Source organism: Haliotis asinina, chromosome 2, assembly GCF_037392515.1.
Source record: "Haliotis asinina isolate JCU_RB_2024 chromosome 2, JCU_Hal_asi_v2, whole genome shotgun sequence".
Classification (NCBI taxonomy): Eukaryota; Metazoa; Mollusca; class Gastropoda; order Lepetellida; family Haliotidae; genus Haliotis; species Haliotis asinina.
The window spans coordinates 74,899,255-74,913,521 of record NC_090281.1 but is presented as its reverse complement, the minus strand read 5'-3'; the positions used below and the strand labels follow the sequence as shown (position 1 = coordinate 74,913,521).

The following is a 14,267-nucleotide window of genomic DNA, read 5'->3' as shown; positions in this document are numbered from 1 at the left end:
GTACCTGTATGTGAGCTCTACTTTAATCTCTGGTAGGTTTTCATTGAGGGCTTCCAGCCCCATCTGGTACTGATGCTCCAAGGTTTTGTATATCTGCCTGTCCCAGTGGGCCTTCCATGGCTTCATGTTCTCACTGGAGAAACCCTGTCAGTGTATGCAATAAATACTACATTAGCACAGGGATTGACTTGGGCTGCATCAATTGCTATAAAATCACCCTCAAATTTATAGGCAACCATTTGAAGTCGCATCCTGCTCATCTGTATATTAGAAATGATAAAGTGTTTAAATCTATTTTTCTGAGAAAGGCTTTGTCACTGTTTTGGTCTGTCAAAGATATTCCCCTTGCTTTCTACCTATTTTTAATCTTCGAAACATAACTTCCGGAATGGAACTTTGAACATTGTTACACAGTGCTGAACAAAAGCAGCTGACCTGCAAGGAGTATGGTAAACTCTGAACCTCACAGTAGTGTTGTTTATGCACTGTGCGAGGGTGAAAAGAGTTCACCTTCCCCAAAAGTGTCTGCGAACACTGGAGTTGACTTATGCATTAAACATACAAATGATAAAGTTAAGTGTGTTAACCTGTTTAGTCATTCAAGAGTGACATATATTTCTATAACTGTCAATTCAATTTGTTGTTGTGTAATTCATTGTAATTCATGACTTGATGTTGGTTGACTCGAAAATGATTAAATACATATGACAATGTGCTATTTGTTATTTATTCTTTTTCTAGTGAACAATCATGAACAATTAAATCTGATATGATTTGAGATCATAATTCATGACTTGATGTTGGTTGACTCGAAAATGATTAAATACATATGACAATGTGCTATTTGTTATTTATTCTTTTTCTAGTGAACAATCATGAACAATTAAATCTGATATGATTTGAGATCATAATTCATGACTTGATGTTGGTTGACTCGAAAATGATTAAATGCATATGACAATGTGCTATTTGTTATTTATTCTTTTTCTAGTGAACAATCATGAACAATTAAATCTGATATGATTTGAGATCATAATTCATGACTTGATGTTGGTTGACTCGAAAATGATTAAATACATATGACAATGTCCTATTTGTTATTCATTCTTTTTCTAGTGAACAATCATGAACAATTAAATCTGATATGATTTGAGAAAAATCTCATGTTTTTGGTCCCATGTGAGACTACATCTCCTATCTTTTCTGAGCTAGTTTTATCCTTGTAGCAGTTTCACATCCAACTGAGGGGCTTCAAACATGTAACACACGATCTCACAGAGTAGATGCAAGGGAGATAACTCACACATTACTGTCATATTGGAGAAACTCACCCTGTCTTTAGATGCTGTTTCATAATGTAATTTTCTGAATAAAATTGATATTTCATATTTATCCTGACTCGTGCTTAATTGCTTTGTCTTCACCTTCTATTCGAAAGTTAGTGGAACACTTGAAATCCCTTGAAGTTCCATTCTTCAAAAGAGGACGTAATATCACAATCACCCATGAGTACTCTCTCTTTCCTCTTTGCTTTGGCGCCAATATTGGTCACATGACCTGCCATATTTGCCACTCTCTCCGAAAAATTATAGCCAAACCACTAGGATTTGCAGGGAAATCAAAGTGCCATGAAGGGGAGGCTGGGAGGGTTGACCTCAGCAGTCAGGATAAGTATAAAATATCAATTTGATTCAGAAAATTACACATTGTTCCATATCCTGACTCATGCTTAATTGCTTACAGTATCTGCTGGATATAGTGGTGGGTTATGCCACTTCTTGGATACTTTCTTCCAGCAAAACGTCCTGAAAATATCCCTCCAGGGAACTATAATTGTACTGTAATTCTCCTGTTTCTTCCATAGTCCAGCTGGTATCTCGGGGGAGGCGTATATAATGTCATATATGATTGTGACATATGTGGTCACATAACTAGTGTTCATCTGCCAAGTTACAACCTTTGTACCACAAATTAGCCAAATATGTGCTGGGTTTATGATCACTCAAGCTAGTCTATTTTGACATGCGCAGACTCTCAACCAACCACTTCAGTTTGTGAAGGTATCAGCAAGTCATGTGATAAGGGTAAGCTATTTCAGTGCATTTGAGGAATCATTAACAGTTGTGCTACAACAAAAGGTCCAAATTGATGAATGCCTGAGACATCCTCTGTGGTAATGTATCTGAGATAGTGATTTGCAAACACTGTATCTGATTTCTAAAAACAGCCCTCCATGATTGTTGTAATTGAGCAAGTTTCATGTGAAGAGAGCGTAGATGCCAGAGCTCTTACTTTGTGTGGACTGGAGGCTAGTGGTGGCTCAAGTCCTGCTGCTTTATATGCTCGTAAAATAACAGCTCTAATCCAGACTGAAACTGTTGTTTGTGAGATTTCTGCTTAAATTTCCACTTCCTTGTTTGTGTCTGTTGTAAATAGATCTTGAGTGCTCAAACTGGAGACAATCCTGCGTATCATGAGGCCTGAGCACTGTAGACAATGCTGAAATGTGAAATTGTCTATCAGGTTGTCCTAGAAACTGATTTTTAGGAATGAAATTCCACAGTAATCCCAGGTGTACCATGTCATGATTTGTGGACTCAAACAGAGTTCGCGCAAAATCCAGTGCATGAATTTCTCACATCCGGCCTGCCATGGCTAGGGCAAGTGAAAATACAGTCTTCTGTGTCAAATATTCAAAGCATTTTCGATTCAGTGGTTAATATTCCTCACTACTGAGGAGTTATAGAACAACATTTAGATCCCAAGCCGAATTTATGTTGTTGATCCTCCAATTTGAATGAGCAAAGTAACGCTAGTAACTAAGGTAGATTAGATAACTTGAAGCCTGATTTCATAGAGATTACTGTGCTGAGTGCAGCTAGATAAGTTGAAAGTGATCGAATGGAGTAATCAGATTAAAAAAAATGACATTACCGGTGTTGCAGTCAAAAGATCATCATGGAATTTTGTGCAATCATTGATTTCTTCATCAACATTCGGCCTTGTCCGTAACCTCCTCAGTGTTCGGCTTGTTACACTGACGGGAAGCATGCGAAAACCTTCACTGCATAGTATTGATGTATTAAGACTGTGTACCTGGCAGTTGTGTCCACGCTCTTGTATTTTCTAATCGTTATTGAAGATGATGTGGTTGTCACCATATACAGATAATGTGATGTGGTTCCCATGCTTGTTACTGAGTGACTGTAGAAACCAGTCTCAGTGAAATGCCGTAAAATCCCCTTGAATAACCAAATTGTGTTGTAATACATGAAAAGGTTACTGTGGAGTTGATATCTTTGCCACCATGACTATACATCAAAGACTGTAAGTTCAATCTGTGGCTTATGACGACTGCCAAACTGTCCTCTTCAACACTTGTATACTGTACAGGAACGATGTAAATGAAGGGGGTTCTGTATGCAGCTGCAATATTGCAAAGTTGACACCATCTTCTTTATGCAGCATAACTTCATATGATCAGACTGCCATGTACGAACATTGCATTTACAACAGTCTGTGTGATAAGGATCAAACTCTGGTGTTTTCCTCAGACTTTATCCGAGATTGTTAGTTTCAGATGTGTGCCTCTTCCTTCAGTCACAAATTGATCCAACAGAGCCAATGTTTCTACATTGAAACTTGCTTCATGAACTCATCTGGGACGAAGTTCTACGATGTGGGTCAAAACTTGACATGATATATTGGAAGTGTTCGAGAACACTTAGCTGCTGTCTACACCTTCCTAAAGCTGTACGCTTGTGGAACCTCCCTCAATGACTGCACTTGCTTTTGTGAAATGTCAATCCATTCATGTTTCCTTCAACCGTAGTTCCTATGTACATTCCTTTGCACTACTTCCATCCTTGGCAAATCCTCCAAAAACAATAATCCTTGATTGCAGTTAGTGAAGGCCTCCTATGTCTACGTGAAGACTGATCCCTCAACCAAAAAAACTCCTGTGGTCAAGCGTACCTGAGACTGTCGATGGAGATAATCTACGAGAATTTAAACATTCACACATGTACTCTTCACTATTCATATGGGTTTGAGAGTAAGGTGTGCCTTCATGGGTGATGACAGTTGATGAAGGTGCATTTGAGGCATAGCTCTCTTCCATGAAGCGTTGATCCATTAAGGACATCAGGCATTGTGTGAATTGTTCCATGGAGAGTCAAGAATCAAATACTGCGTTGAATGTGTACTTTTGTCCTTGCATGTTTAAGAATGTCTAAGATCACAGCAGACATTGGAAGAAAAAACCATTTATACAACTCGAACAAGATGTAATCAAAATGTCAACAAAGTATCAACCATGATTACTTGTATACGATCCATAAATTATATAAATTTTTAATCATACAATTATATATACAGACTGAAAAGCATATACAGAAAAATTTTGATAATAATCCTAAAGAACTACAGAAAAAGTGCCGTAGAGGGAACCTAAGTCTCCCCTGCAACCTTCCTGGTGGGCGAAAAAGGACAGAGTGACAAATATGGTTGGTCATGTGACCAATATTGGCACCAAAAGCATAGAGAAAAGAGAGTGTACTCATGGGTGATCATGATATTACATGCTCTTTTGAAGAATGGAACTTCAAGGGATTTCAAGTGTTCCGCTAACTTTCGAGTAGAAAGTGAGACAAGCAATTAAGCACGAGTCAAGGTAAGGAAAAATAAACAAACCTTACAGATCTGATCTCATGGTCTTTATTGAGGAGTGTATACTTGTTACATCATAACTATTGCAATAGTACTAGGTGTCTAAAACACATGCAGATCTAAGTCAACTATACAAGACCAAAGAACATAAATCTAAATTCTGAAGGAATTCAGGTTTTTCTTTCTTGAATCTAACATAAACATAAGAAACAAATCAAAGAATTACTATCAGGAAGTTAGTCCATCACACTCTGGTCATATGGATACATTATGGAATAGGCAATTAAAGACAATGAACTTATTCTGAAAAACCAGTTATTTCAAATGTGTTTCTCATTGACAGGTGGGTAAGAAAATGAGAGACTGACCTGCTGAACAAGGCTAGCCATGAGATGACGGATGTCCATCAGTCCATCCTTCCACTTCTGTTGTTGTCTTAGCAGATCCACCGACATCAGATTCTGTACCTGTAACAACACCAAAATGACACACTGTCACCTGCCACTATAAAATGAAACATGAATAATGTTTCAAGAAGTCATAACAAATCTACAGCTGTTTTCCCATCTATACAGGTAAATAGGGCAGGAATCAGCGAATGGTGAAAGTATAAAACAGCTGCTAAACTGGCTGACAGATCCTGTTAAATATTTCAGAGAATAACCACACAAAACAATTTAGTCACTTAATTTATCAATTGATAAACAAACTTCATGGATCAAACTTCAGTGAGTGAGTATGTTTTTACAGCACTTACAGCAATATTCCAGCACTGTACCCAGATGTGGAACTGACCCCTGTGACAAGCTTTGACCACTAGGCTAACTACAATTCAACCACTAAGCTGCCCCACTGCATGTATCAGACTTCAGTGCAATTAAATGTTTGTTAATGACATTGTTCACTGCACCTACATTGAAACAATAGCGACCAAAGACTTTTGAGTCCACTTTATTAATCTGTCATTTGACATCATTCCCAGAAGAGTTTAATTTAATGTTTGGGCGCATATTAACAAACCTAACAAATTTGAAAGGCATTTTACTGGCTCAAAACTCATGTACAAATCAAAGACTGGCATATATCTGCCAACCTTTCACCATGATGTAACAAGTCTACAGTATATCACATACACATTCCATCATAAAGAGAAGAAAATGTTTACAATTTCCAGAATTTCACTTCATATCTGAATCCAACACTCCAAAATAGTACCTTTTCACAGACAATGTTGTGTGACTTGCGCAGCTTCCTGTTCTCTGTGGTCAGTCTGTCAGCAGATGCCTGGAGCTTCTTGATGTACGATTCCAGCTCCTCAGGGTTGTCCCAGGTCACCTGGACACCACCTCCCTTGGACTTGGAACCTGAGATAAAGCAAACCATAAATACCGAAATTTAGACATTCGTTTTGACAAGAACTCATCTTATATAGTACATACCTCTATCACAGATGCAATAAAGGGAAAGTTTTCCTGCCATAACTCCTTTCTGTCACCAATACCAAGATGTCCAGCTAACACTCTTTCTCAAAATAACAGCACAAACGATGAACTCATGTTTTTGGACACTTGCACCATTGTTTCAAAGTTATATTAAGATCAGTTAGTATACGTTTTTACCTGTTTTAGGATTTTTGACGAGTTTCTCAAAAGCGAGAGCAGACTCCAACATCATGGCCTGCTGGCTGGCGATCATCTGCTGGTCGATGGTATTGTAGAAGTGGGCAACCTGAAGCATGATAACAAAGAAGACATTTTAGTTCCCTATTAAATTGGCATCCCGACAGAATCAACAAGTGTGGGTTATTGCTGCTCTGAACAGCAGTTCACTAAGGAAGCAGTACAGACATTTCATGACGTCAGCTTGAGGTAGAGGTGGAAAACTCAGTAATGCAGGTGACAGCATCAATGGTTTGGTGCTGTCTATCCAAGTAAAAAGTATCAGTGAGAATTTGGGGTTCAAACCTAAGAGTATAAGTTTCTGGCATGGCTATGGCTTTTCAACAGTTTCTCACTAGAAACAAAACAGCAAAAGAGAACACAGAGTGTTCTATCAAACAGTCCTTTCTGTTAGAGCTTCAAGATCTCAACCACAAACGCTCATAAAAGCCATCACTGGGAGATGTATGCTGGCACTGCCTTTTGAAAAGTCTTCCGTCTCAGTTATCAAAACATATGAAGATGTCTACATGTATTAGAAACAAAGGCAGTAACAAAAGCTTGGACCAGCTTCAACCTACCTGCTTAAGAATGACTCCATGTCGGTAGAACTTCTGTGCTGTGTTGGCCACTTGTTGAATCTTAGCTGGCACAGCAAACCCAATGGCTGACAGTTGTCTCACTTCACGCAGTAGAGTTACCAGTCGATCGCTGTAGTTGACTCGTAGTTTGCCATCCTTCTGGTTCAACTCCATAAGGCGACCATTTGTTTCCAAGCTAGATGTGAAATTGTACATTGTTACAATTTCGCAGGGAGCTTCATTTAAAATCTACTTCATATACCGTTAGTTACTAAACAAGTCATCCTAACTGCCTCTTTTCTGAGAAAGAGTGTCCATGAGCCTATTTCAAACCCTTTTTCCCCCTCTTGCCATTCCAAGCCAATTCTGTGCTAAATATGAGGAGATTTGCATGTACTAATCGTGTTTTGAATCTTTCATGTTCAATGATATACTCAGAAAAAGAGGTTTAGGGTGACAGAGGTGGCCAAGAAATGACTTACAACAAAACTGATTAGTCATAACCAACACATTTACTAGATTAGTGTGTTCATTAATGCTGCATTAGTCAGTAACATAACAGCATCTGTTTAATGTTGGAGAAATGCTGAAGTGAGGTCCTTCCTGTGTACAGGGACCGTTACACTGCTGATACTCTAAATATAAACCTGAAGTGTGCTTCTCACTATATATAAGGTCATCTCTTGTTTTCCCAGAACAAATGCATTTGAGCTTTTTGTTTTGGAGGGACAGGTATACTTTTTGCTAGAAATACCTCTTCTCAGGTTTTACTATTCCTTAGTAAGACCGCTTCCCAGATTTTACCTATCCTACCTTTATATGAACAATCAAATGATACATGAGTGTTTGAAATCAATTGAAAAATATAGTTCCAGATTAAACTCAAAGTACAAATGCTTTCCCAAGTGGGACTGGAACTGCAATCTCATATTCGTAGGCAGACAATCTACCGTACTGGCCACCGGGCTGATACATATATATATATACACACCATTCTCCTTGGTTTTGCTAGACAATGTAAGACCATCAGGGTCAGGAAATCCCTCTCCTCCGGTTTTACATTGTCTACCAAAACCTCGGAGGCATATTTTCTCCTATACATAATAACCCGTGTGATTCAAGAATGCAAACCCATGATTAGACAATGCCATTTAGAAAGTGGTCAAATGCAACATATGCCATATTTGGGATTTCACTTTCTCAGTAAAGTACAAATTCTAGAACATTTTTGGTCGAGTCCCATCCGGGATTTGAAGCCGCACCCTCAGAGTCAGGCACCTAATTGCAAGCACACAGTCAGCTGCCTAGCCCGCTCAGCCACCGCGACTTCTACAAAAATGAAAGTCGGACAACTGGTAGTCTAGACTGCGTACTTTGTGTACCCCTCTGATGAGTGTAAATTGGCACGGCTCCCATGGCTGAAAGCTATGATTACATGATTTCATTTTTGTGGAAGTCACGGTGGCTGAGCAGGCTAGGCGGCTGACTTTGTGTGCTGGCGATTAGGTGCGGGTTCGAATCCCAGATGGGACTCAACCAAAAAAGTACTAAATTTTGTACTTTACTAAGAAAGTGAAATCCCAAATATGACATGATGATAACTCATGTTCATAGCCTGAGCGATTCAAGGATTCAAATTCATGGTCAAGGGATTCCTGGAATACAAATGCATTGAGCTGACAGAGCTAATCACTTAACATACCTAAGTGGTTGTCTTGTGTCCTCTACAAGAGCTTGTATGTCCCGTGTCCACTCATCAAACTGATCTTTCCTCCAGCTCTCAAGTTCATCACGCAGCTCGGTAGCATCCCGACGGAACTTGTCAAATCCAGTCAGATCACCAAGCAGTGCTTCAGCAACTTGCTTTGTCTCATCAACCTAGAAGAAGGAAATAGTTCCTTGTACTGGAAGATATCTTAATGCTTAAAGTTTGAAGTGGTCTGAGAGGTCCATGTGTAATGAATACATTCTAACATGGAGACAAGCTGCCATCTGATGCTGTTTAAAAGGTTCCACAAACTATGGAATAGCATCTTCCGATAGTATTTCACTTACATCATGGCATGTTTTAATGGGCAAAAAGACATAAGTATGAAGGGAGTCAAGTTTGATCTCCCCTTGAGTTCATCATTGGCAAATTACTTCCACAAAACTTTCACACACATCTCATGAATGATCAATGTATGTAATATTGCTAGCATTGCTGTTTCACAACTTCAGGAAGCCATTTCTACGAACTTTTTCACCTCCCCTCATAGTTCAAGGTGTAATTATTAAACTTGGGTGATATTTTATACTTAGCCTGACTCATGCTTATTTGCTTATCTCCTCCCTCTATGAGAAGATAGTGGAACACTTGAAATCCACTGAAGCTGCTTTCTTTTGAAGCAGACATACAATCACACTCATCCACAGGAAGCCTCCCTGTTTCCCGCCACATCGGTCACATGACCAGCCCTGTTTGTCACTCTCACCATAAGCCCGACATGAATTGCAGGGAATCTAACGTGTCTGAGTGGGGCAGTAGGGAAGGGCTTGACGTCATGAGTCAGGATAAGTATAGAATATAAATTTTACTAAAAAATTACATATTATTCCTTATCCTGACTCATGTGTTTTTGCTTACAGAATCCGCTGGTCTGTCAAGACCACGCTGGATTCTGTTGGCTTCTATGTAAGTATGTCCAGTACTTCCCCCCACCCAACCCCCTTCGGGAACTGTAACAGTGGTAATTCGGTCCTATCAAGACAAGTATATTCATTACGAGTACAGGGTCATAACCACTCATGTTAGTATGTTTGAGATGTGCACATGGACTCTCAAACATTTTACTCCACAGAGTGTCTGTGTTAACAGTTCAAAGGATGTCTGATCTAGTGGCTTATAAGTGTCAGAGGTGAGATGTTGAAGTACAACATTCATGCTTCAAGCTGTTGTGTTAAATTTGCATTGTTGGTCTTCCAACTTGAACAAGCGTAGCAGGGCAAGTAAAACCAGCACTTTTGTCAGCTTGACCCCAGGTCTCCTGGTGACAACAAAGTGCCACTAAGAAGGTCAATAGAGTAGCACCTTTAAATACTCTAGTGTGCCATAGGTGATGTAAATAGTCTTCTACTTGAGGATATGCGGCTTTCGCTGCAGTGAAACTCTTCTGCTTGGTGTACGTCTAAAATCACATCCATTTATCATCGAATAAGGAACAAGTAGATCTAAGTAGAGCTAAGGTAACTGCCTTTGGCACTCTAGCTGAATATCCTCAATGTTTCAAGCAGACTTTGATACGATCCATACATGCAGTTGGAACAATGTCAGAGCGCTTGTTTGGTGTGGGGATCAATGAGTAGGTTCTACCATTCTGGGAGTCTCAGTGATGGTTGTCCTAGTTCCTCGATGAGTACTAGAAACCATTCTCTCCCTGGCCAGTAGGTGTGATGAAAGTCAGTTGCAGCATCACTGTCTGTTTTATTTTACCAAAGACCTTTGATTGACTGGAGGTGGGAATATGTAAGCTTTCATTTCTTCCCATGAGCAACTGTGCACTTGTAGAGTCCATGAAGGGTGCATTCTCTAAACTGTGTTGAGATGATACAGCGGATGGTGAAGATCTTCATGAACGGGAACGTGCACAGCATATGCATCTTCTTCTGTCTTGGAAGACGTAGATGACTTCAACTTCTTTGGTTGAGATGACATCAATTCTGAGGACGACCTCAACTGGTACTAGGACATGGTCTCCATCCATCCCGATGGCATCCCCAGGGTATGTCTGGTGATTCACTATAAACCTGAATATCAGCAGTAGCACATGCCTACCAGAATAACAGTCAGACAATTGCCAGACATTACTTAAGAGAGTCTGCGAAAATATTTTTAGCACGTATTTGAATAGCAAACAAACACAAACAAAATTCTTACCAACTGCAAGTTCACAGTGAACAATGGAGGAACAAATAATTGTGAAAGTAGGACGTAATAATATGGAAGAGCCATAACCTACACCAGGAGCATGATTTCATCACTGGAAATGTAATATCACATGATGAAACACATGTTCAACAACATAAAAATATGTAAATTTATCCACAATTTTATATCATAATGATAATCAATACATACCAAAGATATACACCGGTAAATTTTGTGTAAAGGACCTAAATATAGAAGGATATTAAATGCTGTACAGGGACTCAAGTTGACTCCAACCATCTCCTCAGGCGATGGAGCAGAGAGTGACAAACAGGGCTGGTCAAGTGACCAATGTGGCAGGAAATGGAGAGGCTTCCTGTGTGTACGTGTGATTGTATGTCTGCTTAAAAAAATGGAACATCAATGAATTTCAAGTGTTCCACTATCTTTGCATAGAGGGAGGCAATAAGCAATTAAGCACAAGTCAGGATAAGGAAACATTTACTATTCCTTGGACACAGTATTTCTGGAGTTTTCAAAACGTTTATCATGGCCATGGCAATATTATTAAAATCTAAATATTTTAGATATTTAAATACTTACCTTACCATAGGTCTTATGCATATTACCTCTAGCTTCGCTAAACGAGATCAGACAGTCGTTGATTCGCCATCCCCTCGATGGCTACCTCATGTAATCTACGAATGTAGTCACGGAAGTGACGTGATCTCTCCACTCGCGCGAGAGCGCAGAATCCAAAATTCACTTTTACCGTCAACCGGAAGGTCCGAAGAGTCCAAAGTGGGGAGGAGCATCCAGCGTTGGGAGGGAGTCATCGCCCTATGGTAAGGTAAGTATTTAAATATCTAAAATATTTAGATTTTAATAAATTTTTAACTTACCTTACCATAGGTCTTATGCATATGGCTTCGACAGATGGATGGTGGTGTGGACTCCGGAGGACCATCCCTCAGCAAACAGTGCACATGCATCAGGAGAACTCGGGAAAGCCAATGTCAACGGTCTCAGGATAATACCTGGAACAGGACAAAGAGCAACCCAATAGAACTCTAAAGAAAAACCGACGCACCCTGGGGGTGAGGTTAATCTTAAGACCAAAGGTAAGTAGAAGTGTAGTTACCTAATGGGCGGATGGTCGGGTAAGTTGCTGAGCAACCACCAATGGACCAAATGACTGTAACCCCTCCACGTCTTCAACTGCCAAGTCCCTCAAGTAGTGGGATGCGAAGACAGTTGATGACCTCCAGAAACAGCCCTCCATGATCTGCGGTACTGTGCAGTTCCGATGGAGGGCCATCGTAGACGCCAAGGCCCTGATCTCGTGCGGGTTACTTGCTACCGGATGAGGCAGGTGCTTGTCGTCATAGGCCGCCAGGATAGTCGATCTGAGCCAGAGGGCAATAGTATTTCTGTTTACTTCGCCTTTGCAGGACATGGCAAAGGGAATGAATAACCTTTTGCGGGATCGTCTCCTAGAGGCTGACCTTTTAATATAGCATCTGAGAGCCCTGACTGGACATAGCAGCTCCTCCTCCAAGTCATGATGACCCAGGATCGTAGACAAAGGAGGGATGGAAAATAGCCTGTTAGGCTGCCCGGGAAGCTGGTTCTTAGCCACAAAATCCCAAAGCAAACCCAAATGAACACGTCCGTGTCTTGACTGTTCAAATCGGATCTGAGTAACGTCAAGAGCATGGATCTCGCTGACTCTAGCCGCTGTTGCCAATGATAGTAAGAAAACCGTCTTCTTGGAAAGATGTTCAAAGGAGGCTTCTTCTAATGGCTCGTACGGCGGCCCTCTGAGATGTTGAAGGACAACATTAAGATCCCAAGCTGGAGGAAGGAACTTGGCCTTCTGGTCTTCCAGCTTGAAAGCTTTGAGAAGCGCAATAAGTTCCGGTATCTTGGAGATCTGTGTATCTGACTTGATAGCAAGGACAGAATTCAAAGCTGACAAATAGGTGCCTAAGGTACTGCCTTTGAGATGTCTAGAGTTCCGTAGGTAGAGAAGGAACTGTGCCACAAACTGAGGAGATGCTGCCATGGGATCTTGAGATCTTCGTGCGCAAAAATTCTCAAAAGAGCGCCATTTGTCGTCATATAAAGAACGGGTAGAAACTCTATGCGCGCGAGCTATAACGTTCGCCACGTGCGCAGAGTAGCCCTTAGCCTTTAATGCTCTCTGCAGATGACCCATGCGTGAAGATGGAATCGCAGTGGATCCGGATGCAGCTGTCGACTGTGTGGATGTCGAAGCAGATGCAACCACTCTGGAAGTTTGTAAGGGTCTCCGCTGGCGAGCCGTCGAAGATCGGGAAACCACGATCTGGCTGGCCACCAAGGTGCGACCAAAAGCAGTCGGAGGTTCCGCGTCAGTCTGATCTTGGCGATTACATCCGAGAGAAGGATTGGAGGAGGGAATGCATATGCGTCCAGGCCTTCCCATGATAGAGACTTGTCGGACGCTACCAGGAGTCTGGAGTTTGTTAGAACCGGTAGCCAGTGGCGGACCGCTAGGATGACTGCTTGCATCTCCAGGTTGTTGATATGCCACTCCCTTTCGGCGTCTGACCACAGCCCTGAGGTTGTCTGGCCGTTCCAGTGAGCGCCCCATCCCAAGAGGGATGCGTCTACAAACAATTCGTGGTCGTGGTTGAAGCTTGTCAAACAAACACCGGCGCAGACATTCCACTCTACCGTCCACCACCCTAGGTACTGATGCAGGTGCGGGGGTAGAAGAACTGATGACTGGAGGTCGGTCTCTCGAATGAATGGTAATAGGAACCTCTGTAGTGGGCGCAGCATAAGCCGTCCTCTGAGGGTGAGGTCCTGCGCCGACGTCAACAAGCCCAACAGAGACTGCCATTCTCTGAGGGTGAGAGGTAGGGACAGAGCTCGATCCGTAAAGGCGAGAATCTTCTGCCATCGATCGGGAGGGACCCTGACCAGATTGAGCCGAGTCAGGAACAACCCCCCAATGAAAGTTAACTCCTGCGTTGGTTCCAGTTGCGACTTCTCGATATTGATAATCCATCCCAACTGCTGAAGTAGGCGTGTGGAGAAGTCCAGTTGTTTGCGTAGCAACTGAGGATTGCAGTGATTTAGAAAACAATCGTTGATGTAAGGATCGAAGTCTATCCCCCGGAGGTGCAGAAACCGGGTGACAGGCAGAGTGACCCGAGTGAAAAGCCACGGGGCCGTAGAAATTCCAAACGGCAGCACTCGCCACTGGTAGTGTACTCCGTTGAATATGAAACGCAGGAATTTCCTGTGGCGTGGGAATACAGGAACGTGCAGGTAAGCATCCTGTAAATCTAGGCTGGCCATCCAAGCTCCGGGTGACAACTTGGCTCGGATCTGATCCAGTGACGTCATTCGGAAATGCGGGGGCTCGGCTAAATACAGGTTGTGAAAGACGCCATGTTGTGAATC

At 41.6% G+C, this 14,267-nt stretch overlaps 1 protein-coding gene across 2 annotated transcripts in view; it reads right to left on the bottom strand.

Annotated features, from left to right (window-relative positions):
* LOC137274304 (cytoplasmic dynein 2 heavy chain 1-like) overlaps positions 1 to 14,267 on the bottom strand; it is a 76,676-nt gene that overhangs the window by 51,207 nt on the left and 11,202 nt on the right. For both annotated transcript variants that reach the window (XM_067807440.1, XM_067807441.1), the window contains exons 9-14: positions 8,610 to 8,785; positions 6,908 to 7,103; positions 6,288 to 6,396; positions 5,884 to 6,032; positions 5,037 to 5,135; positions 5 to 144 (exon numbers count right to left, since the gene is read on the bottom strand). In XM_067807440.1, the coding sequence (XP_067663541.1) occupies positions 5 to 144; positions 5,037 to 5,135; positions 5,884 to 6,032; positions 6,288 to 6,396; positions 6,908 to 7,103; positions 8,610 to 8,785 (869 nt within the window). The remainder of the gene's footprint in view (positions 1 to 4; positions 145 to 5,036; positions 5,136 to 5,883; positions 6,033 to 6,287; positions 6,397 to 6,907; positions 7,104 to 8,609; positions 8,786 to 14,267) is intronic.